The sequence below is a fragment of the Phoca vitulina genome, unplaced genomic scaffold (genome assembly GCF_004348235.1).
Source record: "Phoca vitulina isolate PV1807 unplaced genomic scaffold, GSC_HSeal_1.0 scaffold20, whole genome shotgun sequence".
NCBI classification, from domain to species: Eukaryota; Metazoa; Chordata; class Mammalia; order Carnivora; family Phocidae; genus Phoca; species Phoca vitulina.
Genome location: NW_022589723.1, coordinates 25,099,203 through 25,123,346, shown reverse-complemented (window position 1 = coordinate 25,123,346; position 24,144 = coordinate 25,099,203). Strand labels below are relative to the sequence as shown.

The 24,144-nt window shown below is 35.5% G+C and overlaps 1 protein-coding gene across 4 annotated transcripts in view; it reads left to right on the top strand.

Moving 5' to 3' along the window:
* The window catches only part of ADAM10 (ADAM metallopeptidase domain 10), a 136,037-nt gene that overhangs the window by 90,250 nt on the left and 21,643 nt on the right, over positions 1–24,144 (top strand). For all 4 annotated transcript variants that reach the window (XM_032418012.1, XM_032418015.1, XM_032418013.1 and 1 more), the window contains exons 7-10: positions 2,601–2,693; positions 5,723–5,906; positions 13,789–13,952; positions 21,356–21,539. In XM_032418012.1, coding sequence (XP_032273903.1) covers positions 2,601–2,693; positions 5,723–5,906; positions 13,789–13,952; positions 21,356–21,539 — 625 coding nt within the window. The remainder of the gene's footprint in view (positions 1–2,600; positions 2,694–5,722; positions 5,907–13,788; positions 13,953–21,355; positions 21,540–24,144) is intronic.

Sequence of the window (24,144 nt, the reverse complement as noted above, 5' to 3'; positions counted from 1 at the left end):
TTGTTTTTATTTTTGTTTTGTACTCAGCACTTTCAGAGTTGTGCTATTTGTGTTTTTTGTCTTCTCACCCTTATTAAAGTAAAAAGTTTTTGGAGAGACTCTTCAAAATATCCTTTCTGTTGAAGATTCCCAGTGACAGTTTGATAATGCATTTTGGCTCCAAATTTGATTTGAGACTAAGAGAATGTAGGTCCCACTAGTATAAATGGTGAACTCATTTTGATGGTGGTGATGAGCTTAATTTTAGATGTGTTTAAGAGCCAAGTGGTCATTCCTTAGGATATTGAAAATGTAGAGCTGGAGCTTGGGAGAAGTTAGCCTAACCTTAAGCTTTCTGCATAGAATTTAAGGATACAAAAGATGGAGTTGAAGTAATGGGAGAGAATGAAATTAAAAGGGAAGAAACTGGGGGATAATATCTGTATATAGTGAAAAGGATGAGGAAGAGAAGCTATGGGGTAAAACGTAATAGTAAAACAGGTAGGAGATTAAATGGAATTAGCCAAGGAAGAAACAAGTTTCAAAACCAAATGCATGGCTAACAGTGTCATATTGCAGAAAGATCAAAGAGAATGACTACAGTGCTAGATGGGGGCGGGGGTCCTTTCACATGTATATATGTATATATCACATCAAATCAAGATTATATCAAATCATCAAGATGTACACTTTAAACATCTTAACAGTTTTATTTGTCAATTATACCTCAATAATACTGAAAAAAAATGACTACAAAAGGTAGCTGGTTTTTATTTACTAGAAGATTATTGATGAGTTTTAAGCTGATAGAGTTGTGAGGGTGAAAACATTGCAAACAGTAATAAATGGGTTGGCCAAAGCAGTGAAGGTTTTAAGAAATGTGAAAAACAGAAACAAATATGGCGACTTAGAAGTAATATGGGGTGAAAGGAGGACAGAGAATAAATGAGAAAGTTGGTAGGAAGAGGAAAGTGATCCAATAGAAAAGCAATGTAAGATATAAGAGAAAGAAAAATTGATAGGGAACAGTGTTCTTGAAGGTCCAGTAAGGATTGGGATGAGAATAAAGAAAAGTTTCCTTTTAAGGAAGAATTACCCTTTGAGGAAGATAGAAATGGATGAATATAGAAAAATTTGAAGGTAAAGAGGGAGGGAAGTCAAGATGAAGTCTCAGTAAAGTATGAAGTATAATCATCTGTGGAGGAATGTTTGAACTACCACCATTGGGAATGGAGTAGAAACAGAATTGGGTTAAGGGATTACCAAGCCAAGCTGAGGTTCAATAGCATGAATTTATAATGGACCTTGTCAGCACTGTTAGAACTTTTATCAGTTTGGCAGCCTGGGCTACTTTTGAAATTATTGTTAATGCTTCTATTTGACTATCTTAAGTTTATGTAATTTCTTTGAAAATAATTTTAAAAGAATATGTACATGTTTTTACATAAACTGTAGCAAGAATGCTTTTTATAAATGAAGATGGGAAAGTGGTTTAGAAGCCAGAGAGTTTAGTTGGGAGTCAGCTAGGTAAATAGAGAATCCCCTTATGTTCTATCACCATGTTTAATTTCCTCCTAGAATTTAGCAGATCTTTTTTTTTTTTAAAGATTTTATTTATTTATTTGACAGAGAGGGAGAGAGAGAGAGCACAAACAGGGAGTGGCAGGCAGAGGGAGAGGGAGAAGCAGGCTTCCTGCAGAGAAGGGGAGCCTGATGTGGGACTCAATCCCAGGACCCTGGGAGCATGACCTGAGCCGAAGGCAAACGCTTAACCAACTGAGCCACCCAGGTGCCCTAGAATTTAGCAAATCTTAATGTATCTTATTTATATTTGCATTACTTCCTCTCTCCCATCACCATCTAGAATAAATCTTTGTAAATTTATAGGGACCTTTTCTGTTTTTCACCGTTGTATCTCCAGCACCTAAAACAGTGCCTAGTATATAATAAGTGGTCAACAAAACTTAAAGATTATGTGTACTAGTGCAGCAATAGAAAGACTAAAGTCAGAGAATGACTGAATATCCTGACATTATCAGGGAAGTTTTTTGTTTTTGTTTTTTTTGGAGGGAGAGAGTACGAGAGAGCGGGAGTGGGGCACGGGAGTGGGCAGAGGGAGAGAGCGAATCCCAAGCAGGCTCCACGCCCAAGGCAGAGCCTGATGTGGGGGCCCGATCCCACGACCCCGAGATTATGACCTGAGCTGAAATCAAGAGTCAGACACTTAACCCACTGAGCCACCCAGGCACCCCTATCAGGGAAGTTCTTACAGGAGATGTTTGAACTGAATCTGATGGATAAAGATACTCTAAGCATAAGGAAATAGCATGTGAAAAGGCACGGAGGTCTGACATTGCAAGATTGACTGAGGAAACAAAGTTTTATATGATTGAAGTAAGAGTGATGTTTGTTTCTGGCTGGAGAAGAGTCTGGAAAAGGTACAGAATCTTCCCTCTTAGCCCTAGCTCACTAATCTATTTCATCTTTTCATCCAATATATGATGTAGACATTTTAAAATTTGAGTGTGGTGGAACATTCTTGATTCAGAAAATGGAAACTCACAGCCTTATTCACATTTTAATATTGCCTCTAAAATGTTCTTCTTTTTTTAAATCTATAGATATCCAGTCATGTTAAAGCGATTGATACGATTTACCAGACTACAGACTTCTCTGGAATCCGTAACATCAGTTTCATGGTGAAACGAATAAGAGTAAGGAATTTCAATAGTTCAGAACTTTAAGAAAGAGAAACAATAAGGACCGTGTTTATAAAAAGAAAAATGCTTTTTACTTCATTTTTATGCATTAATAGTTTAAATTGTTTTGCTGATCGTTTGTCTTTACTCTTGGCTTTTACACAATACGTGCAGACGCACACAGAGACACACACAGGGATACTAGGTTTATCATTTAAAAATGAAATCTATAGGGCTTTAATCTGGACTGCAAAAGAGGTACTGTCATCCTGTATTCTATCTGATTAACATGCCAGTTAGAAAGCCCTAGTCTCTCAAGAACTACAGATAGAGTACTTGACATTCCGCACCCCTCTTATCATTTCCCAGGTGTTTTTTTTTTTTTTTAAGATTTTATTTATTTATTTGAGAGAGAGAGAGCACAAGATGGGGGAGGGTCAGAGGGAAAAGCAGACTCCCCACTAAGCAGGGAGCCCAACGCAGGACGTGATCCCGGGACTCTGGGATTATGACCTGAGCCGAAGGCAGTTGCTTAACCAACTGAGCCATCCAGGCGCCCTGTCATTTCCCAGTTTTTAAAGATTTGCCTTGTGCAGTATTTTTCAGTGTGTGTCCCATTTGGTGCTCTAGAGGAGGGAAGGATAGATAGAATGGTTAAATAAAATTGGAAGTTGGAAAAACACTTAGTACTATGCTCTCTTCTTGTAAATTCATAGTACACACTAACAGATCTCAAATTTTGATAAGTCCTTCAGGAGAGAAACTCATAATTTTCAAAACTAATTTGACCATGGAACCTTTTCTGTATTGATGTCAACTGAGAGTCCAAAGAACTGTAAAACACATTTTGAGAAATGCTCACCTAGAGCCACAGGTTCACTGATGATTAATTTTAATGTTATAAATTTAAATAAGTAGATATTAAATTACTAACAAAATTGGGTTGTTTGGGCGCCTGGGTGGCTCAGTTGGTTAAGCGATTGCCTTCAGCTCAGGTCATGATCCTGGAGTCCCGGGATCGAGTCCCTCAGCGGGGGGTCTGCTTCTCCCTCTGATCCTCTTCCCTCTCATGCTCACTAGTCTCTCATTCTCTCTCTCAAATAAATAAATAAAATCTTTAAAAAAAAAAATTGGGTTGTTTAATAAATTTTCCAAATGTGAATTCTTTCTATGTGTATAGGCTTTTAAGAATCTGAATTGATAAGCTAGATAAATAGCTTGAGTTTAAAAAAAAAAAATCATTTTACAGAAGTATTTGCCATAAGGTTTCTTTATATTTGTGCTCCTAATTTTCTTAAAATATGATTGACTAATTCATAGTTTTTGTTCATGCATGTTATATATTTAATAGCATAGTTAAAGATGGTCCTTAGTAATATGATTAAATGTTAAATTGGAGTTTAAGGTGAAATGTGGTTTGTAGATAAACAATATAAGAATTGTTCATAATCAGTTGCTTTCATGTATTTTGAGAGTAACTGAAGTCCTTAAATGAGCAAGTAAAAGTGATAATAATTATTGTTTAGTTGGCAAAGCAATAAAATGCAAGCTAGTGAAAAGTAAAGAATACCAGAACAAATTATAGTGAAGCATTTTTTTTTAGTACAGTGATTTGCATTATGAAGAAATGCACGTATATGAATGGATAGTGTGGCATTTGGTTGTTTTCAAGCTTTTAACTAAATCTCATCTGAAGCTTTCTTCTGACCCATTAATTTGAAATTTATATCAGTAAACATTTAAATATTATCTCATTTTTAATATAGGTAACTATAACTTAGATACAATTTTTATTTGTAGCCAATATTATAAAAATCTCAAGGAATTTCATTTCACTATTTAGTGGGAAAAAGCCATCTATAGCATGTCTCTAAGCATGGGCTATTTCTAATATATAGTGTAATTGCTTTTGGATTTTTTTGTGTTAGATGACCACTACTGATTGTTTTTAGTTGTTAATAGATAAACCATAAATCTGTCCTTAAGCAGTTGCCCGCAGTAGTGTTTTTGTGATCCTGCTTCTGAGCCTCTTGGTTTTACTGAAGGGTGTGGAACCTAGAAAGACCTGCAGTTCTCATTTTATCAACTGTTATATCCTCCCTTTACTACTAATATTTTCAATAGACTGAGGACTGCCTTTTAAAAAAATGTTTACTTTCATGCATATCCCTTTTTATTCTGTATCAACAGTTGTATATGTAATTTTCTGACTTACTTGGGGAAAGCCAAATTGTTCTAGAACTTCAGAGGACAGGCAGGGGTCTCTGAAAGGAGGCAGAGGCTAATAAAAGAAGTTTCTGTTTAGTAGAACAAGTAGAATCAGTTCAGTAGAACTGATTATTCTTCAGATTGTGAAGGAGGAACCTGCACTAGTATCAAGTAGCTAAGTATCAAAAGAAACATTCTGGAGGAACTGAGCTTGATACAGTGAGAGAAGAGAATGGGGAGTAAAAAAAAAATTCTTGCCCACATTCAGGGAAAAAAATTGAACTTGCGTTTTGTTGGGCTTGACTGCTATGATTTTAGGCAAGCAGAACCAAGGAAATGATTTGGCTGTTGAATTGACGGTCTTGGGTTTGATATCAATTTCATGTTCCAGTAATTAGCTAAAATTTAGGGGTTTATATCCTTATACTTTGCACCATGTACAGGAGATTAGTACTGAAAGAGACTTGCTCACATGATTAAATTTGAGAAACTGTACTTCCTTTATTAGAAGTTTTGAAAGCAGAACTTGTTTTTCCATCCCAAGTGTTCATTGTTTAGAAATTTGGTCGATACTTGCCCAGAAATTTTTAACATACTCAATTTTAATTCTCCTACTCAGCCTTTCTTTTTTCCTTTTTTTCTTTTTTTTCTTTTTGGCTTCTATGAGCAGCTCAGGGATGGGGGCAGTGGGAACAATTGTAGAAGCCTTAATTCAGGCCTGATTTCCCTTGGGTTCCAAGCATATTGTCCAGGCGGATGCAGAAGGTGAGCAAAGACTTTACACATAGGCTCTGCTAACATTAATTGCCTATTTAAATAGTTGTCTTGGATTTTAGATCAACACAACTGCTGATGAAAAGGACTCTACAAATCCCTTCCGTTTCCCAAATATTGGTGTGGAGAAGTTTCTGGAATTGAATTCTGAGCAGAATCATGATGACTACTGTTTGGCCTATGTCTTCACAGACCGAGATTTTGATGATGGTGTTCTTGGTCTGGCTTGGGTTGGAGCACCTTCAGGTAGTTTATCCAACTATGTCTTGGCTTAATACTTGAAACAAGCAATTTTCAGGGCACATTGAATTTTATAAAAGTATAGTAGAAACTGATGCCTGTACAATATCTTAGTTTAAAGAGCTTGAGTTAGGCAAGAGTCATAAGCATAGTGTAAGTAGAAAAATAGGTGGAGTAGCTTTTTATTTTGAAATGAGTACTAACAGGGAGATAGCCTGACATTTGGTACATTCAGTGGCTGAAATAATTTCATGAGGAAAAAGTGGTACTTATTTCTGAAAACATGAAATACTAATTTTTTCATAGAAGTTAATGTTATTAATTTAAAAAAATATTTTTCTGGGAAAGAGGTCCTTAGAATTAAAAGGGGAAAACTATGTTCTTGCTTCTGTTCTGCAATGAGATAGAGAGCAGAGAAACCCCAGTCAGAAGCAGTAGGTAGAAAAGAAAGACTGCCCTTATTATTATTTTATTTATAGCCTTTATTTTAACAAAAGGTAAATTTTGCCTGAAAAGAGATGGAAGCAGGAGGCCCCAGTACCCCCAGCTCCACTAACCTCACCACCTGGGCCCAAACTCTGCTGGGGTCTTTGCCTTAGCCATGGAAACTGTTGTCACTAGCAAAGCTGGGATAGGATAATCCCCTTCCCCTTACAGTGGGGGTAGGGGGACTATAATTTACAGTCTAATAAATTTAGGAACCTAGTTTAGAGAAACACAAATTTATTAGTTGAAAGATTGGGTAGAAACAATCCCAGACTCTTTGAATATAAATTTTGCCATATAGAGTTTGATCAGTAGTCTGTTATCTTTTGAGCTATATATGGTAATATCTCTTTCTTCTGATGTATCATTTCTATCTTTTTAAAAGATAGAATGCTTTATGCAGGGTAAGGGAAGCTTTTCTATTCCTGTTCTTTAATTAGTTTATTGTTTGATCTGTGATGTATATTTTAACATCTTAAGTAGTAGTATATTTTAGCTTTTATATTTCTTGCTTTATTTTTAAAGCCAGCAATGAATATTACTTTCACAATTTTCAAAGCTTCTTTTGTTTTTCTTCCACATTTTCATGATGTCATTAAGGTGCAAATTTATGTCATGAACTATATATATCATAGTACAGTATTTTTGGAGATTTATATTTGTCTCTTAGGTTGATCTGTCCTGGTTTTGTGTTACTTGCATTGTCAGGAGATTGTATAATCTCACTCTTTCCTATGGTAATTTTACGTTTTATAACTTATATATTCTGAAATTTCTTTTCCCCTTCTTGAATAAGTTCGATGATTTATTATAAAGTTTATGGTTTCTTCTACTTATTCATTAGTAAGTACTGTGAAAATTCAAGGGTTCATTTGATTCTTTGTTGTAAATTACATTAGTATACTAAATTACTGTATTTTCAAAGTGTGTTCCTTAACTATAACAACATCAGCATCACCTGGGAACTTGTTAGAAATGCAAATTCATGGACCCCACCCAAGTCTACTGAATCAGAAACTCTAGGTGTAAAGCGCAACAGTCTTTGGTTGAACAAGGCTTCCAGCTGATTCTGATTCACATTCAAGTTTGAGGACTACCATATTCATATTTTTGTCTCTAAGGAAACTTACTCATAGAATGGCTTCTGGGCAAGTGATTGGATGATTTCAAACCAGAAACTGTTTTACATTTTCAGCTTCAGACTTTTGTTCATTAGGAATGTAATGCTCCTGAAGGAGCTTGGTCAGTTTTTTAAAATCTTCAGATAGCCTCATGTCTATAGATGCAAAAATAGGCTGTATTTTTAGGATAGTTTTAGATTCAGAGAAAAATTGAGCAAATAGTATAGAGAATTCATGTACACCCCACCCATACATATTATTAACAGCTTGTATTAGTATGGTACATTTGTTACAATTAACAAACCTATAGTTTCATTATTGTTAACTGACGTTCGTAGTTGATTCAAATTTTTTAGTTTTTACCTAAGGTCTCTTTTTTGTTCTAGGATCTCATCCAAGATACCACATTACATTTAGTTATCATGTCTCTTTAATCTTTTCTTGACTATTAGAGTTTCTTGGACTTTTTGCTTTTGATGATTCTTGACAATTTTGAGGAGTACTGGTCAAGTATCTTGTGGGATGCCCCTCTGTTGCAGTCTCTTTGATGTTTTTCTCATGATTAAATTAGGGTAATGGGTTTGGAGGACAATTAGCCTTTATATCTAGTTATTTTGATATTTGGACCACCATTTGTGGTGCTGCTCATTTTACTGAACAGCAGCGGGCAAAGTTCTCAACTGAAAGTCGGACATATGACTTGTATTTTTGTCATAGGTTCTTCATCTGATACCCTCTTCCTTTACTCTATGTTAAACCCCCAACTCCAGTTCTTAGAAGCCTTTTTCTAAGAGCTGTTGGAAAGGGGCTAGGGAGAGACAGAAGAATGGGGACCAGGGAGGAAAAGAGAAGGGATCTTTGTTCTTTTTTTTTTTCCCCCAATATTTTATTTGAGAGAGAGCCCAAGAAAGAGCAGAGAGCACAAGCAGGGAGGTGGGGAGTGGGGCAGAAGCAGACTCCTCACTGAGCAGGGAGCCCGATGTGGGGCTCCATCCCAGGACCCTGGGATCATGACCTGAGCCAAAGGTAGATGCTTAACCAACTGTGAGCCACCCAGGCACCCTGATCTTTGTTCTTTTGAGCCAGCTTTTTCTAGTATAGGGTACCTGCCTTAACATGACATTGATGGTTTTCTCCTCTTCCCTTTGCCCTTTGACTACCTGAACTGAGTTTTATATTTGATTCACATTGTGTTTTTTAAAAAGATTTTTATTTATTTATTTGAGAGAGAGAGAGTGCACAAGCAGGGTGAGGGGCAAAGAGAGAGGGAGCTTGAGCTGAGCATGGGGCTCGATCCCAGGACCCTGAGATCATGACCTGAGCCTAAGGCAAACGCTTAACCAACTGAGCCACTCAGGCACCCAACATTGTATCTTTTTATAGGGAAAAATATATAATTGGTTTTATTGATTATTTCAGTACCCTTCTGAGGTGTAGGTATTATTACCTCCATTCTGCAGATGAAGAAACTTGGATTTAGAGACTTTGTGACTGACCCAGAATCACACAGAACCCAGAGTCTAGACCTTTTGACTCTAGGTTCAGTGCATTTGGTAGTTATTCTACTAAGTATTATATACTATAATATCCTAGCTTGCTCTAAGATGTTTCTGATAAGAAGTTGAAATGTTTCCTGCATCTTAGTAGAGGTTTTGTATTGTTGGAATCCATTTTTTTGGAAGGGGAGTTATAAAAGAATTCTACTCTTTAATATTTAGACATCATTTTGGGTAATTGTCATGGCATAATGGGAAGAGCACTGTTTTGGGAGCTAGGAGACTGGGTTCTGTCTGTTCTCTCTAAATTTAGGTAAATCATTTTGCTTCACTGTGTTTATTTTTCATTGTAATTTCTTCTCTCTTTGTCCTTTTTTGAGACCACATTTCTGTTTACAGATCTTAGTAATTTTTGTGGTTATCTGTTTATTAAAAAGTACCATTTCATAGCTGATCTGTTCAGCTTGTGATCTGTTACTGTTTCTTAGTTTTTTCATTTTTATTTGGCCTAATTAATTTTGATTTTGTTGTATTATTTAGCTTAGTTTCATTTAATTCTGCAGATATTTTACTACAAATAGATGGTGGTGTGGAGGGTTTTGTTGTGATGTTAATTTTCACAGAATATTACTCAAATTATTAGCTATAGTCTTCACTGACTCAGTTAAGCTGGGAAAAGCAGTAAAAGTTGAAACATTTGAATAGTAGGTTTCTTGTTTTTAAGTCTTGTTACACTACTTTTCTTATTTAATATCATACTGTAGTTGGGTACTGCCTTGGGTTTCTTTAATCAGGAAAACAGCACCTCCTGCCCAACTCCATAATTAGTGGAAACAACTAGTGAACTGGGCTGGCTTGGACGCTCCCATTTGATTATACAGGGATTGGAAGGGAGTCAAAAAAAGGGAGTCTGGTCTTCCAAACAAAGTCATTGTTGATTATGAATCTGACAAGATTTCTTTAAACTTTTCTTTGTATGAGCACAGTTCTGTGTTAAGCAGGTAGCCTCTTATCATTTAATTTAGAGACTGAAGCTTTGATTCCTTAACTAAGTAAATTCCTTATATTAGATAATCTTTTTATTTTACTTCATTTGTGGCACCCTTCCAACATGCCTTTTGAGAGGGGCCATTTTTTTTTTTTTTAATATATTAAGGTGCATTCTGTTCATATATTATCCTTCTTAATGTTATCCTAATGAACATAGTCTCAGTTTGGGCAAGCCACTGAGTAAGGCTAGCTCTGGAATTCATCTCCGTAGTTAATCCTGAACCATTTGGTATTCCTCTGACCATTTGTGAAGAACATTTTTTGAGACATTTCAATTGTTAGCAATAGTCTCTTCTGTTTTTCTTAGTTTAGAAATTTTAGTTTGATTTTACATATTAGGATTTAAGGGCATACAGAGCTCAACTTAGGGTTCTCAAGATAACCCACAGCCTATCAAATTCTTAACATGTTGTTTAAAAGTCTAATTATAAGGCTGGGAGATTTACATCATTAGAATATTACAACAGGACAGTTAATACTGGCATTTTGTGCAGTCTGGATTGTTCCATGCAGGATGTTTAACATCTCTCGTCCCTCCCTATTACTTGTGAATGCCGCTCTCCAGACATGAAAGACAAAGAAATGCCCTAGGACATTTCCTGATAACCTGTTGGGGATTGGAACTATTATTGTCTGGTTCAAAATTATTGCTCAGATTAATATTGCATGATCAGTATGCTACTGTTAAGTTTTAAGTGTTTAGGCCTGCTCACATCAAAACTGTACTTGTGGGCTCTGTCAGGGTATTATGTTATATTATCCTGTAGTTTTTCTAATTTGGGGCCTGGGGTGGGGGTCTGTTTTAAAGTTTAGGAGTGATATTCTGTGATTTTAGCTCTCAGGCTGTACTGTAGATAAAAAAAATGTCATTATCCTTCTTTGTTGGTTATTGAGCCATCTATCCATCAGTAATAGCTTTTAACTCAAAATAAAAAAATTTTACCCTTCTCATTATTATTCACAATTTGTATTTTGTAATGATGACTACATGTAGTAAAATTTTAAATGTATAATATAAAGCAGTTACTGAACTTGAGCTGTGGTTTAGCTATAGGTATATATGATATCACTGATGGAGTTTCTGGCACATCAGAACTAGTTGCATTGTTTTGTAAAAAATTAAACCATAACTTAGCACTGGGTAATGTATGGAATTGTTGAATCACTATATTGTACACCTGAAACTAATGTAACACTTTGTTAACTATATTGGAATTAAAAAAAATTAGTGCACTACTGCCGAGAAGAAATTAAACCATAACTTATAAAATTAAATATAGTCGTATTTTTTCTGTATAATTGAGTTATTTTAACATATGTTATTAGTTTGTAACAAATATTAAACTTTTCTGTAAGTGATACACATTAAAACCAAAAGCATTTACTAAGACGTTAAACATGATGTAAAATTACAAAGACTATATTTCAGAAGAGTACATTCAAATTTATGTCTGATCTTCCCTTAAACTGTATAGACCTTAAAAATATAGAAAAATATATTATCAGAGTTTTTAATACATGCTATTTATTTTTTCCTTTTTTTAACTGATAGAGATTTACAGTGTGGAGTCTTTTGTGCTTAATTCAAGTTTGACAGTACTGCATTGGACCAATTTGCATATGATAGATCTTCATTAAGGCAGGATATTAATTTACTATTTGTTTAAAACTATTACAGAGTGCTTATTCATATCTTTTCTAATTTCTAGAAGTAGTGATACAATCCTTAGGACTCATCTCCAAAAGTAGAAGTTGCATAAGAAAATGTATTAAATATTCATAAATCATTTGCTGTCAGTTTTCTTTGTAGAAAAGGTAGTAAGTTCTGAATATCATAAAGGTTCTCCATCTTGTGCTGGTTAAAATCTGCATATGGCTCAGTCTTTCAGTTTACTTTTCTGTGGAGGTTGTTATTTTAGCTTCCTAAATCATAACAGTAATTCAAATTTATATTCAATTTGTGTTAAATTTATTTATGAGAGAGAGAGAGAGAGAGTGAGAGAGAGCCCAAGAGGGGGGTAGGGTCAGAGGGAGAAGCAGACTGCCCACTGAGTGCGGAGCCTGATGTGGGGCTCGGTCTTGGGATTCTGGGATCATGACCTGAGCCAAAGGCAGACACTTAACTGACTGAGCCACCCTGGTGTCCCTGTTAAATTTACTTTCTAATGTTAAAATGAATGGTAGCAATTGTAGTGTCATGCCATTCTTGCAAATCTATTTTAAATTGCCTTCTATTATATGCTTTATCAGGGATTATAAACATTAGATTTTTTAATGGCTTAATAACTTGGTTGTAATTTTGCATATAGAAAGCTAATTTGAAGTAATTTGATCAGTTATCAGAATATCCTAAAATTTGATTGTATTTTAATTAAAAAAATCAAAGAGAGAAACACTTTACATGTGAATGTAAACTAAAGAATTCTCACTAAGAGTCTTTAACAGAGTTATTAAAAGAACTGTGTTCTTCTCAGTACAGTGTACATACAGACAAGCGTTGGCCAGCCAGTTTCTGATTTTCCCATTGTTCTTTTTTTAATTTCTTATATTAACTGCCTTTAGATGTACAAGTACTTTCATTTTGGCATTAGGCTATTTTGGAAAGTTACTATTATGGAACAGGTGAACTACAAAGTGATTTAATATGTATAATAGAAGTAGTGTTATAGGTTTTCTTTTACAATTTGAAAGTATTCTCAAGACACATTGGAAAATCATAATTCAGCTTTTTGAACTTATTTTGAAAAAAATTTCAAACCTGCTGAAAAGTTGCAGGAATAGTATAGTGAACTCCTGATAGATTAATCAGTCAAAATTTTTCCACATTGCTTTCTTCCTCTTCCATACATCTTCTATCCTTCCTTTTCTCCCACTCCCCATTTCTTGCCCACTGGATGTATTTCTTCCCCCCCCCCCCGCTTTATTGAAGTATAACTGACAAAATTGTAAGATACCTCAAGTGTACAACATAATGATGTGATATTCATGTACATTCTGAAAGGATTCCCCCCATTGAGTTAACACATCTATCACCTCACATATTATTTATTTTTGGTGAGAATGTTTCAGTTTTACTCTCTTTGCAAATTTCATTTTATACAATACAGTGTTATCAACTATAGTCATCATGTTATACATTAGATACTTAGACCTTACTCATTTTATAATTGGAAATTTGTACCCTTTTACAAATCTCTCTCTATCCCCCTACTTCCTTGCCAATCTCTTGCAACCACTAATGATTTTCTTTTTAAAAAAATATATGTATATTGCCTCTCAAGATGGTGAATCATGTACTCCTGTGCATCACTACTATTATTTGTGGAAGTGACTTTCTCAGAATCTACTTGAGAATATTTTGTTCAACTTTCATTTAAATTAAATGTTTTTTTTTTCTTTCTTTTTTTTAAGAGAAGGTATAGGCTTTGTGTAAATACGGGTATATTCAAATTTAACAGAAACTTTTGTTTTGCTAAATTAATGGGAGCAAAAATTAGGGAATATTTTGCTTATGAAAAACATTCTCTTAAGGGCCTTGTACGAAGTCCTGGGAGTTTCTTTATGTGTACCATTCAAACTTATTTGAAATGACTTCCTAATCTTGGACAAAAGACACTTTTGAGTATTTGATATGTGTGGGATATATAAAATGTTTTAATTTAATATAGTATATATTAGAAAGTTATTTTGGGGGGTAAATAAATGCTAATTTAGCCATCTTTTGTTCTGAATTAGGAAGCTCTGGAGGAATATGTGAAAAAAGTAAGCTGTATTCAGATGGTAAGAAGAAGTCCTTAAACACTGGAATTATTACTGTTCAGAACTATGGGTCTCATGTACCCCCCAAAGTCTCTCACATTACTTTTGCTCATGAAGTTGGACATAACTTTGGATCTCCAGTAAGTATTGCCTAATTATAAGATTTTTTTAAAGTTACTAAATTTTATGTTGAGTGATTTGTTTGTTTACATTGAATACAAGTATATATGGATGTTTAGTTGTTTTTTCTTTAATTGAAGTATAGTTGACTGTTTAGTTTTTATATATTGGAACAAAGGAATGTACTTGACACTACTGAAAGGGAGGAAGATAGAATATTTGCAAGTCAAATAAGAAAAGTAAGCATAACAATGCAGGATTCTATGAAGGCAAGGAACTTTTCATTCACTTCTCTGTCTGCTAGTCCTAGAACAGTGCCCACCAGCAGGGGGAAGGGCAGAGGGAGAGGGAGAGAATCTTAAACAGGCTCCACCCACAGTGTGGAGCCCTACCTGGGTCTCAATCTCACGACCCTGAGATTGTGACCTGAGCCGAAATAAAAAGTGGGATGCTCAACCAACTGAGCCACCCAGGCTCCCCTCACTTTTCATTGTTTAAAGTACATTTTGAATGTTAGCAAACTGTGGAGTGGTTTTTTTGCTTGGTTTCTGTTAAAGCATTATCAGGGTTTGTTAGATTTGTCTTTCTCTATTGTGGATTGATATTTTAAAATTTTTCAGTGTGATACTCAAAATTTTTCATACTTTAACGTACACAGAAGTTGAGAAAAATAGTGCAATAAATTCTTACATGCCCATTATCTAGAATAGGAGTCAGTAAACTTTTTCTATAAAGAGCCTGCTAGTAAACATTCTAAGTTTTGGAGGTAACATTTGGTCTCTGTTGCATATTTTTCTTTGTTGTTTTTACAATCCTTTAAGCATGGAAAACCATTCTTAGCTTAGGCCATATAAAAATGGGCTGTTGGGCTCCGGTTTGCCAACTGCTGATTCAGATTCAACAGTTATCAAGATGTTGCCACATCTCCTTTCTGTGTGTTTCTTTCTTTTTGTAAGGTATTAGAAGCAAATTTATTCACCCTTACATATTTCAGTATACATCCCTAAAAAATTAGACATTTCCTTACATAACCCTAATGTGGTTATGATACCTGACAAAATTAACAATTCTTTGGTGTCATTTAGTACTCAGTCCATCATATTGATTTTCAAGTGACCTAAAGATTGATGCACACAGAAATACAAAATACTGAAAGATAGTCGGTAGGGCTTATTAAATAACAAATTTGGGAAAATATCATTTGACAGCTATGTGCATTAATTTTACTTGTACCATATCACTTGTAAAAATGGAAATTTTCATGAGTTTAGAAAAATATTATATAGTTGGAGCTTAAAATCCTCAAATGCACTTCTCTAATTTTCTCCCATTTTGTAAAATGGAAGTGCCATCTCACTAAAGTTGCAAGTCCTTCTTCTTCTAAGTCCCTATCAGAAATTGATAGATTATTAATGTTCTTGGATAAACTATTTAAAATGTGTTTAATGTCTCTGCCTCTTGAACTGCTTTTGTGATCTTTTGTTTGTTTTGTTCTTGAGCTCAATACATTTTTTTTCTTATTAGAGGTTCAAAACTTTGAAAGCAGTTTCTCTTTGCAGCAGATGTACATTATGTGATCTGTTTTATTTATTTATTTATTTGAGAGAGAGCGTGAGCATGAGCGAAGGAGAGGGAGAAGCAGACTCCCCGTTGAGCAGGGAGCCTGACGTGGGGCTTGATCCCAAGACCCAAGGATCATGACCTGAGCCAAAGGCAGATGCTTAACTGACTGAGCCACCCAGGCAACCCACACTATGTGATCTGTTCTTAAAAGAGTAATTGAAATTGTAGAGATGAGCAGAGAACTATTGCTTATGGTTAGTTTGTTTTTTCAAGGGCAAGTAAATGTTCTCTTTTCTCTCTCAGTCCCCTTGATTCCAACCCTTACTAGGGGAGTTGTAGTACCCTTCAGCTACTCCTGTGTCCTTTAGTCTAGGGCCTCCCCAATTTTTTTCTTCTATTTATATTTTATTTATTTATTTTTTAAAATTAACACATAATGTATTATTGGTTTCAGAGGTACAGGTCTGTGATTCATCAGTCTTATGTAATACCCAGTGCTCATTACATCTCGTGCCCTCCTTAATATCTATCACCCAGTTACCCCATCCCTCTACCCCCCTCTCCTCCAGCAACTCTGTTTGTTTCCTGTGATTAAGAGTCTCTTATGGTTTGTCTTTCTCTCTGATTTTGTCTTGTTTTATTTTTTCCTCTCTTCCCCTATGATCCTCTGTTTTATTTCTTAAATTCCACATATGAGCGGGATCATATGATAATTGTCTTTCTCTGATTGACTTATTTTGCTTAGCATAATACTCTCTAGTTCCATCCATATCATTGCAAGTGGCTAGATTTCATTTCACATCTTCTTTATCCATTCATCTGTCAAGGGACATCTGGGCTCTTTCCATAGTTTGGCTATTGTGGACATTGCTGCTATAAACATTGGGGTACAGGTGCCCCTTCGGATCACTACATTTGTATCTTTGGGGTAAATACCCAGTAGTGTAATTGCTGGGTTGTAGGGTAGCTCTATTTTCAACTTTTTGAGGAACCTCCATACTGTTTTCCAGAATGGCTGCACCAGTGTGCATTCCCACCAACAGTGTGGGAGGGTTCCCCTTTCTCTGCATCCTCATCAGTATCTGTCATTTCCTGACTTGTTAATTTTTAGCCATTCTGACTGGTGTGAGGTGGTATCTCATTGTGGTTTTTTCTTTTTTTTTTTTTTTAAGATTTTATTTATGTATTTGACATAGAGAGAGCACAAGCAGTGGGAGCGGCAGGCAAAGGGAGAGGGAGAAGCAGGCTCCTTGCTAAGCAAGGAGCCCGATGCGGGGCTCGATCCTAGGACCCTGGGATCATGACCTGAGCTGAAGGCAGCGGCTTAACCAACTGAGCCACCCAGGCGCCCCTCTCATTGTGGTTTTGATTTGTATTTCCCTGATGCCAAGTGATGTAGAGCCTCCCAAATTTTAATATGCATACAAATTACCAAGGGTCTTAAAATACAGGTTCCATTTTCAGGGGCGGGGGGCAAGTTTCTGCATTTTTTTATTTTTAAGTAGGCTCCAGCTCGGGGCTTGAACTCACGACCCTGAGATCAAGACCTGAGCTGAGATCAAGAGTCGGATGCTTAGCCAGCTGAGCCACCCAGGTGCCCTAGTTTTTACATTTCTGAGACATTCCCAGGTGATGCTGTCGCTGCCCCTGGTCTGCAGACCATGCTTGGAGTAGGGAATCTAATCTTTGCCCAGCTGCCAGAAATTTTTTTTTAGTATATTAATTTTATATTACTTACGGCTTTTTGTTTAATGGATAAATTGGTTTACGTTCTTTGCCTACCCTGCTGTCTTTTCCTCTCATACCAGACTACTTTTAATGACTCTACCATGCTCAATCACACCCCATTCCTTTGTGCATGTTGTTCACACTACCATACATATACACAGTAGTGCTTACTGTTAAATTACTTATAAACTAAGAGCAGCCAGAACTATAAATTCCTGAGCCCGTGTCCCTTGACATCTTTATCTGAAATCTGTCTTTATATCTCCTGTTGTACATCTGTACTATGTCAGTGTTACTTTCTCTCTGAGTGGTTCACACTGTCGCTTATATTTATTTATTTTATCCCAAATCTTTATTGTACACCTATTGTTAACCACTTTATAAGCTTTGTCTTGGGAAGTTGTAATCATAAATGAGACAAGTTTCTGTCTCTCAGTATGAAAGTTATAATATGTACTTGCTCTTACCAAATTAATCTTTGTCTAGGTTATAGTTCTGATTGTTTTGATCATGTCACTTCAGTTTACAACCTTATTTCCTGTACCTGCTGATATTGCTGATACAGTTTCCTTATCTTAGCATTTAGGGTTTTCCATCTTTTGGGTTTAAGTGTATTTCCAGTGTTAACTGCCCTCTCCTGTCAAATTAAGTTATTTATAGTCCTTTAAAATTTTCCTTTTGCCAGGAAGCCAATTCCTTCCCATCTCTGCCTACTGAAATCTTGATCCATGTTATATAATGTAAATTGATAGAGCCCTTCTGTCAGTCATTTGTCATTATGTATCAAGACCCTTAAAATGTTTGACCTTTTAACTCAAACTCTACCCTTGGGAATCCAACTAAAAGAAAAATGCAGAATCTGTCAAAGATTTATGTGCATTAAAAAAAGTATCCATTGCAATTTTATTTATTTATAGCAAAAAGTTTTAAACAGCCTAAATGGCCCCACAATACGAAAGTATCCTGGAATGCTCTGCAATCATTTAAAAATTAGTGTTTGCCTTATACTGTTAAGCTGAAAGAAACCATGTATATAACTACAAGTGGTATAGTTCAGATTTTGTATTAAAATATGATATGACTAGGTACAAGTCATGTAGGAAGTAGACCAAAATGTTAATAGTGGTTATTATGCATGGTTGATTATGATTGAAATGTTTTATCTATTTTTTATTTTCTAAATTTTCTAAAAGAGTATGTATTGTTTTTATAGCCAGAGAAAAGTTTTTCTGTTTTCTTGTCAAACTTAGAGTTTCTTTGTGAAACCATATGAATTGTCAGCACTTTTTGGGGATATGGTTAAGATGGCCTTTATAGTCTGTTTTATATTTTGCTTACTGGTGTGCTTGTTTACCCCCTGTTCTGAGGATAACAAATACAAATAGTTGGTATGCTTGTTTATAACCTCTTTCTCCCTTCATGGCCATTAATGATGATCCATTACAATATCCTCTGGGCTAGTAAAGTAATAACTGATTAGCAATATCTGTTTGTTTATGTATGTATGTATGTAAGTAAGTAAGCAAGCAACCAAGCTCTTTGCCCAATGTGTGGCTTGAACTCATGACCCTGAGATCAAGAGTTACGTAGTCTATCAACTAAGCCAGCCAGGCACCCCCTGATTAGTGATACCTGTAATAGATTTATGGGGCAGAGTCAGACTAGCCAGGGATATCAAAATATGCTCTCTTTTAAATAGAATATAAGGCTTTTGAGGGCTAGGCTAGGGACAGTGCTTAAACTCATCTTTATATTTTTATATTATATTTTTAGTTCATATAATGGACACATTCTAATATTTATTGAATTGAAAATACTCTGTGATAATATCAAGAGTCACATAGTATTGGAATTTTTTTCTTTCTTTTTCTAAAATTCTAATGCTGAGAATAATTCTAGTGTCATGCATTATCATAAACCAAATTGAATTCTATAGAATGAAAACATGAAGCAAGGTAATATTGGAGAATAGTCAAGAGTTGTTAAATGCTGAATCTAGGTTCAGGAGAACAGCAAGAGGTACCTGGAAGAATAAATATGATAGGAGAGGTCTTATTTTTAATAGTTGCTTCAGGGGGCGCCTGGCTGGCTCAGAAGAGCATGCAACTCTTGATCTTAGAGTCATGAGTTCAAGCCTCATGTTTGATGTATAGATTACTTAAATTAAAAAAAAAAAAAGAATATAATCTTAAAAAAAAAAGTTGCTTCAGATTAGGGAGTAGAAAATGAAAGTAATTTAGATGGGTTTTGAGAAGAAACAATGCCCTTGGGCATTCTTTCTTTCTGGAGGGTAGAATTGTTGGGTATTCAAATAACAGTTTAAATAGAACTTTTACTCTTGGACCCAAATATTTTCACTCTTTCTGGCAAATTCTGAATTGCTTGAGGAGCATTGTGAGGTTGGGTTTTTTTTTGTTGTTGTTGTTTTAATATTTTATTTATTTATTTGACAGAGAGAGAGAGTGATCATAAGCAGGGGGGAGCGGGAGAGGGAGAAGCAAGCTCCCCTCTGAGCAGGGAGCCTGACTCCGGGCTCGATCCCAGGATCCTGGGATCATGACCTGAGCTGAAAGCAGCTGCTTAACCGACTGAGCCACCCAGGCATCCCTGTTTTCTTTCCTTTTTTTTTTTTTTTTTTTTTTAAAATGCCTATCTCCCAGAGGAGGAAGGAAGGTGGGGATGCTGCTGTGATCTGATAGTATTCTGTTAGTTGATCTCAGTGCTGGTCACATAAGTATATTTACTTTGAGAAAACTTATGGAGCTATAGTTTGGTACTTTTCGGTGTGTATCTGATACTTCCGTAATACTTGCCAACACCATAAACTTTCTGTGTACATATACATGTGTATCTGTTGTTTTACTCTTGCAAATCAGTGTTTTAGTTTTACCACTTGGCTCTTCTTAATTGTCATTTAAAAGTAGTATTTATTGGGGTGCCTGGGTGGGTCAAACGACTCTTGGTTTTGGCTCAGGTCATGATCTTGCAGTTGTGGGATCGAGCCTCGTGTCAGGCTCTGTGCTTAGTGTGGAGTCTGCTTCAGATTTTCTCTACCTCCCCCTCCCTCTCTCTTTCTTTCTCTCTCTCAAATAAATAAATAAAATCTTTAAAAAATAGCATTTACTTATCTTTATTATGTACTAGTTAATAAGTGAACTCTCTTAGATGCCTATCTTGTATGTACTTAGCTTCATGCCATTCTGTTTCCTGTCTTTCCCCATCTGACTCTCTGAACTAGTCGTTAGTAGTTTAGCATGTATGTTAAAGAATATTTAGTCATTTTAAGTCGTTTATATTCCTGTTACTAGTTTTGAAAGTAGGTGAGCTTATTTTTTTCATTTTATTAAGTTTTTAATTTTAATTCCAGTGTAGTTAGCATACAGTGTTATATTAGTTTCAGGCATACAATATAGTGATTGAACAATTCTGTAGCTGACTCAGTGCTCATCATAAGTGCACTCCTTAATCCCCATCACCTATTTCACCCATCACCCTACCCACCTCCTCTCTGGTAACCATTAGTTTGTTCTTTATAGTTAAGAGTCTATTTCTTGGTTTCTCTCTCTCTCCTTTTCCTTTGCTACAGTTTCTTAAATTCCACATATGAGTGAAATTATGTGGTATTTGCCTTTGACTGACTTCTTTCACTTAGCATTATTCTCTCTAGCTCAATCCATGTTGTTGCAAATGGCAAGATTTCATTTTTTATGGCTAAATAATATTCCATTGTATATATGTACTACATCTTCCTTATCCATTCATCTGTCAGTAGGCACTTGGCCTGTTTCCATAATTTGGCTCTTGTAAATATGGCTGCAATAAATATAGGAGTGCATGGCGAGCTTATTTTTGATAGACTTTATGATGGTTTATCCTCCATTCTACTCCCTCTTTACTGAGTTGTACATTGTTGTGGCTAGACCTTCAGTCATTTTTCCTCCCCTTCCAAGACCGTGGCTCCTAAAAGAGCAAATTGTTTTCCTTCTCACAGTCTAAAACAATTGTAGGACCTTTTTTAGAGGAGAGTCCACAAGCTTCCATTGTTCTTCTGGTGAGAAAATTACATTTAATCAGATGACCTGGAAACCTTATTTTACTTCCTGTTTATGTAACTCTATATTCTGTTTGGCAGCATGATTCTGGAACAGAGTGCACTCCAGGAGAATCTAAGAATTTAGGGCAGAAAGAAAATGGCAATTACATCATGTATGCAAGAGCAACATCCGGGGACAAACTTAACAACAATAAATTCTCACTCTGTAGTATTAGAAATATAAGCCAAGTTCTTGAGAAGAAGAGAAACAACTGTTTTGTTGGTATGTATGTTTTCCCAACATATATTTTCACACATTCAGAAAACTTGAAACACCCATGCACCCAACCACCTCTATTTTATAACTATTAAAACTTTGCTGTATTTACTTTACCACTTATTTATTAATTTATCCATCCCTCAATCCCATGTTTTTTTTGTTGCAACTTAAAGTGGATTGCAGACATCAGTATGCTTCACCCTTAAACACTTTAGCCTGTATAATTAACTAAAGTTCAATATTGTTTGTGGTTCTTTTTTTTTTTTAACATAAAATGTTGCACAGTAAGTCCACCATTTAATGAGCTTTGACAAATGCATTTACCTTTGTAACCTAAGCACCTGTCAAAATACAGAATATTTCTGTCACCTCAGAAAGTTCTTTTATTTCCTTTTGCAGTTTCTGCCCCCAACACATTCTCAGAGGCAACCATTGTTCTGATTTATTTCACTGTAGAGAAATTTTGCTTGTTTTACTTCATATAAGTGGAATCATATGGTTTATATTCTTTTGTGGAGGGCTGCTTTCACTCAGCATATTTTGAGATTCATTATTAGTGTTTTGTTCTTTTTTATTGCTGAGCAGTTCATATTGCATTGTATGAATATATCACACTTTGCTCATCCACTCTCCTATTGATTAACACCTGGGCTCTTTGGGTTTCAGCTAATATGAATAAAGCTGCTGTGAAATTTTTTTTTGCCTTACAGTAAAGAAAAAAGATATAAAATATGTATAATTTTATTAATATCTAAGCTAATTTTAAGTTAAAGTTCAGTGGCATTAAGTACATTCATGGCGGTGTGCAACCATCACCACTACCCATTTCCAAACTTTTTCATCTCGCCAGATAGAAATTCTGTAATCATTAAGCAGTAACTCCTGCTTCCCTCTCTCCCTACTTGGTAACCTCTAATCTATTTTCTGTGTCTATGAATTTGCCTATTCTAGGTACCTCATACAGATGGGATCATACAATATTTGGCCTGCTGTGTCTGGCTTATTTCATTTAGCATAAAACTTTCAAGATTCATTCAAATTGTAGCATGTATCAGAATGCCATTCTTTTTATGGCTGAATAATATTCCGTTGTATGGATAATACCACATTTTGTTTATCCATTCATCTGTTATGCCTCTCTTGTGGCATTTAATATGTTCTAAATATTCTACCTTGTATTATGTTTGTTTGGGTCCCTGTCCTATTTCACAAGATTATAAGTTACTTGAGGGGAAACACACCTACCTCCCTCCCTCCTGCCATCCCCTGACTGATGCCCTACTAAACCATTGTCCATTTGTAAAATTTTGTCAGTCCAAAATGTTGTATAAATGGAATCATACAACATGTAACCTTTGAGATTGGCTTTTTTCACTCAGCCTAATTCCCTGAAGATTCATTCAAACTGTTGCCTGTATCAGGAGCTTGTTTATATTGCTGAGTAGTATTCCATGGTGTGTATGTTTCACAGTTCGTTTACAGTTGTAGCACAGGCTACAAGGGAACCACAGCTCAAACACATGAACCCAGCGCAAGGCATATCTGAGTCTAAACTGTTCTAGAAAGACTAGCTTTATATTTAGAAAGTTTATTCACCTGTTAAAGGCTATCTGGGCTATTTTTAGTTTCTGGCTATTATGAATAAAGCAGCTGTAAACATTTGTGTACAGGTTTTTTATGCAAACATCAGTTTTCATATCTCTGGGATAAATGCTCCCAAATCCAGTTGATGGATCATACAGTAATTGTTTGCTGTATTTTCTGGAGTGGCTGTATTATTTTAGATTCCTATCAGCAGTGTATAAGTGATCTAGTTTCTCTGCATCCTTGCCAGCTTTTGGCATTTTTATTGTTTTTATTTTATCCATTCTGATAGGCATATAGTGATATTTTGTTGTGGTTTTAATTTATATTTTTCTGATGACTAAAGATGTTCATCTTTTTATGTGCTTTATTTGCCATCTGTGTATCTTCTTTGGTGAAATGTCCATGTTTCTTGGCCATTTCTCATTGGATTTTTTTTTTCTGTTGAGTTTTGAGAGTTCTTTACATAGCCTACAAACTAGCCATTTGTCAGATATTGATCTGCATGTATTTTTCTTCCAGTCTGTAACTTGTCATTTTATCCTCTTCACAGAATCTTTCCCAGAGTAAAAATTAAATTTTGATCAGCCCCAAATTTCAATTTTTACTTATATTGATTGGCTTTTTCTTTTAAGGCCTTCTGTTTCTTTAAAAAGGGCAGATTCAAATTATATTGACGGTATCGTTTTTGTTATTGCTCTTGTTATTATCACTGGTAGGTTTCTAAAACATCTTATGTAGAAGTGCTACATAGAGTCTTTATTTGTAAACCGGATTTTCACAGTAAACTTTCTGATTGAAGTTGTCTTTTAAAAATGAGCATATTGTTTTGTAGGTATTATGGTAAGGAAATTTGTTTCTTTTTTTTTTTAAGATTTTATTTATTTATTTGGCAGAGAGAGACACAGCGAGAGAGGGAACACAAGCAGGGGGAGTGGGAGAGGGAGAAGCAGGCTTCCTGCCAAGCAGGGAGCCCAATGCAGGGCTCGATCCCAGGACCCTGGGATCATGACCCGAGCCCAAG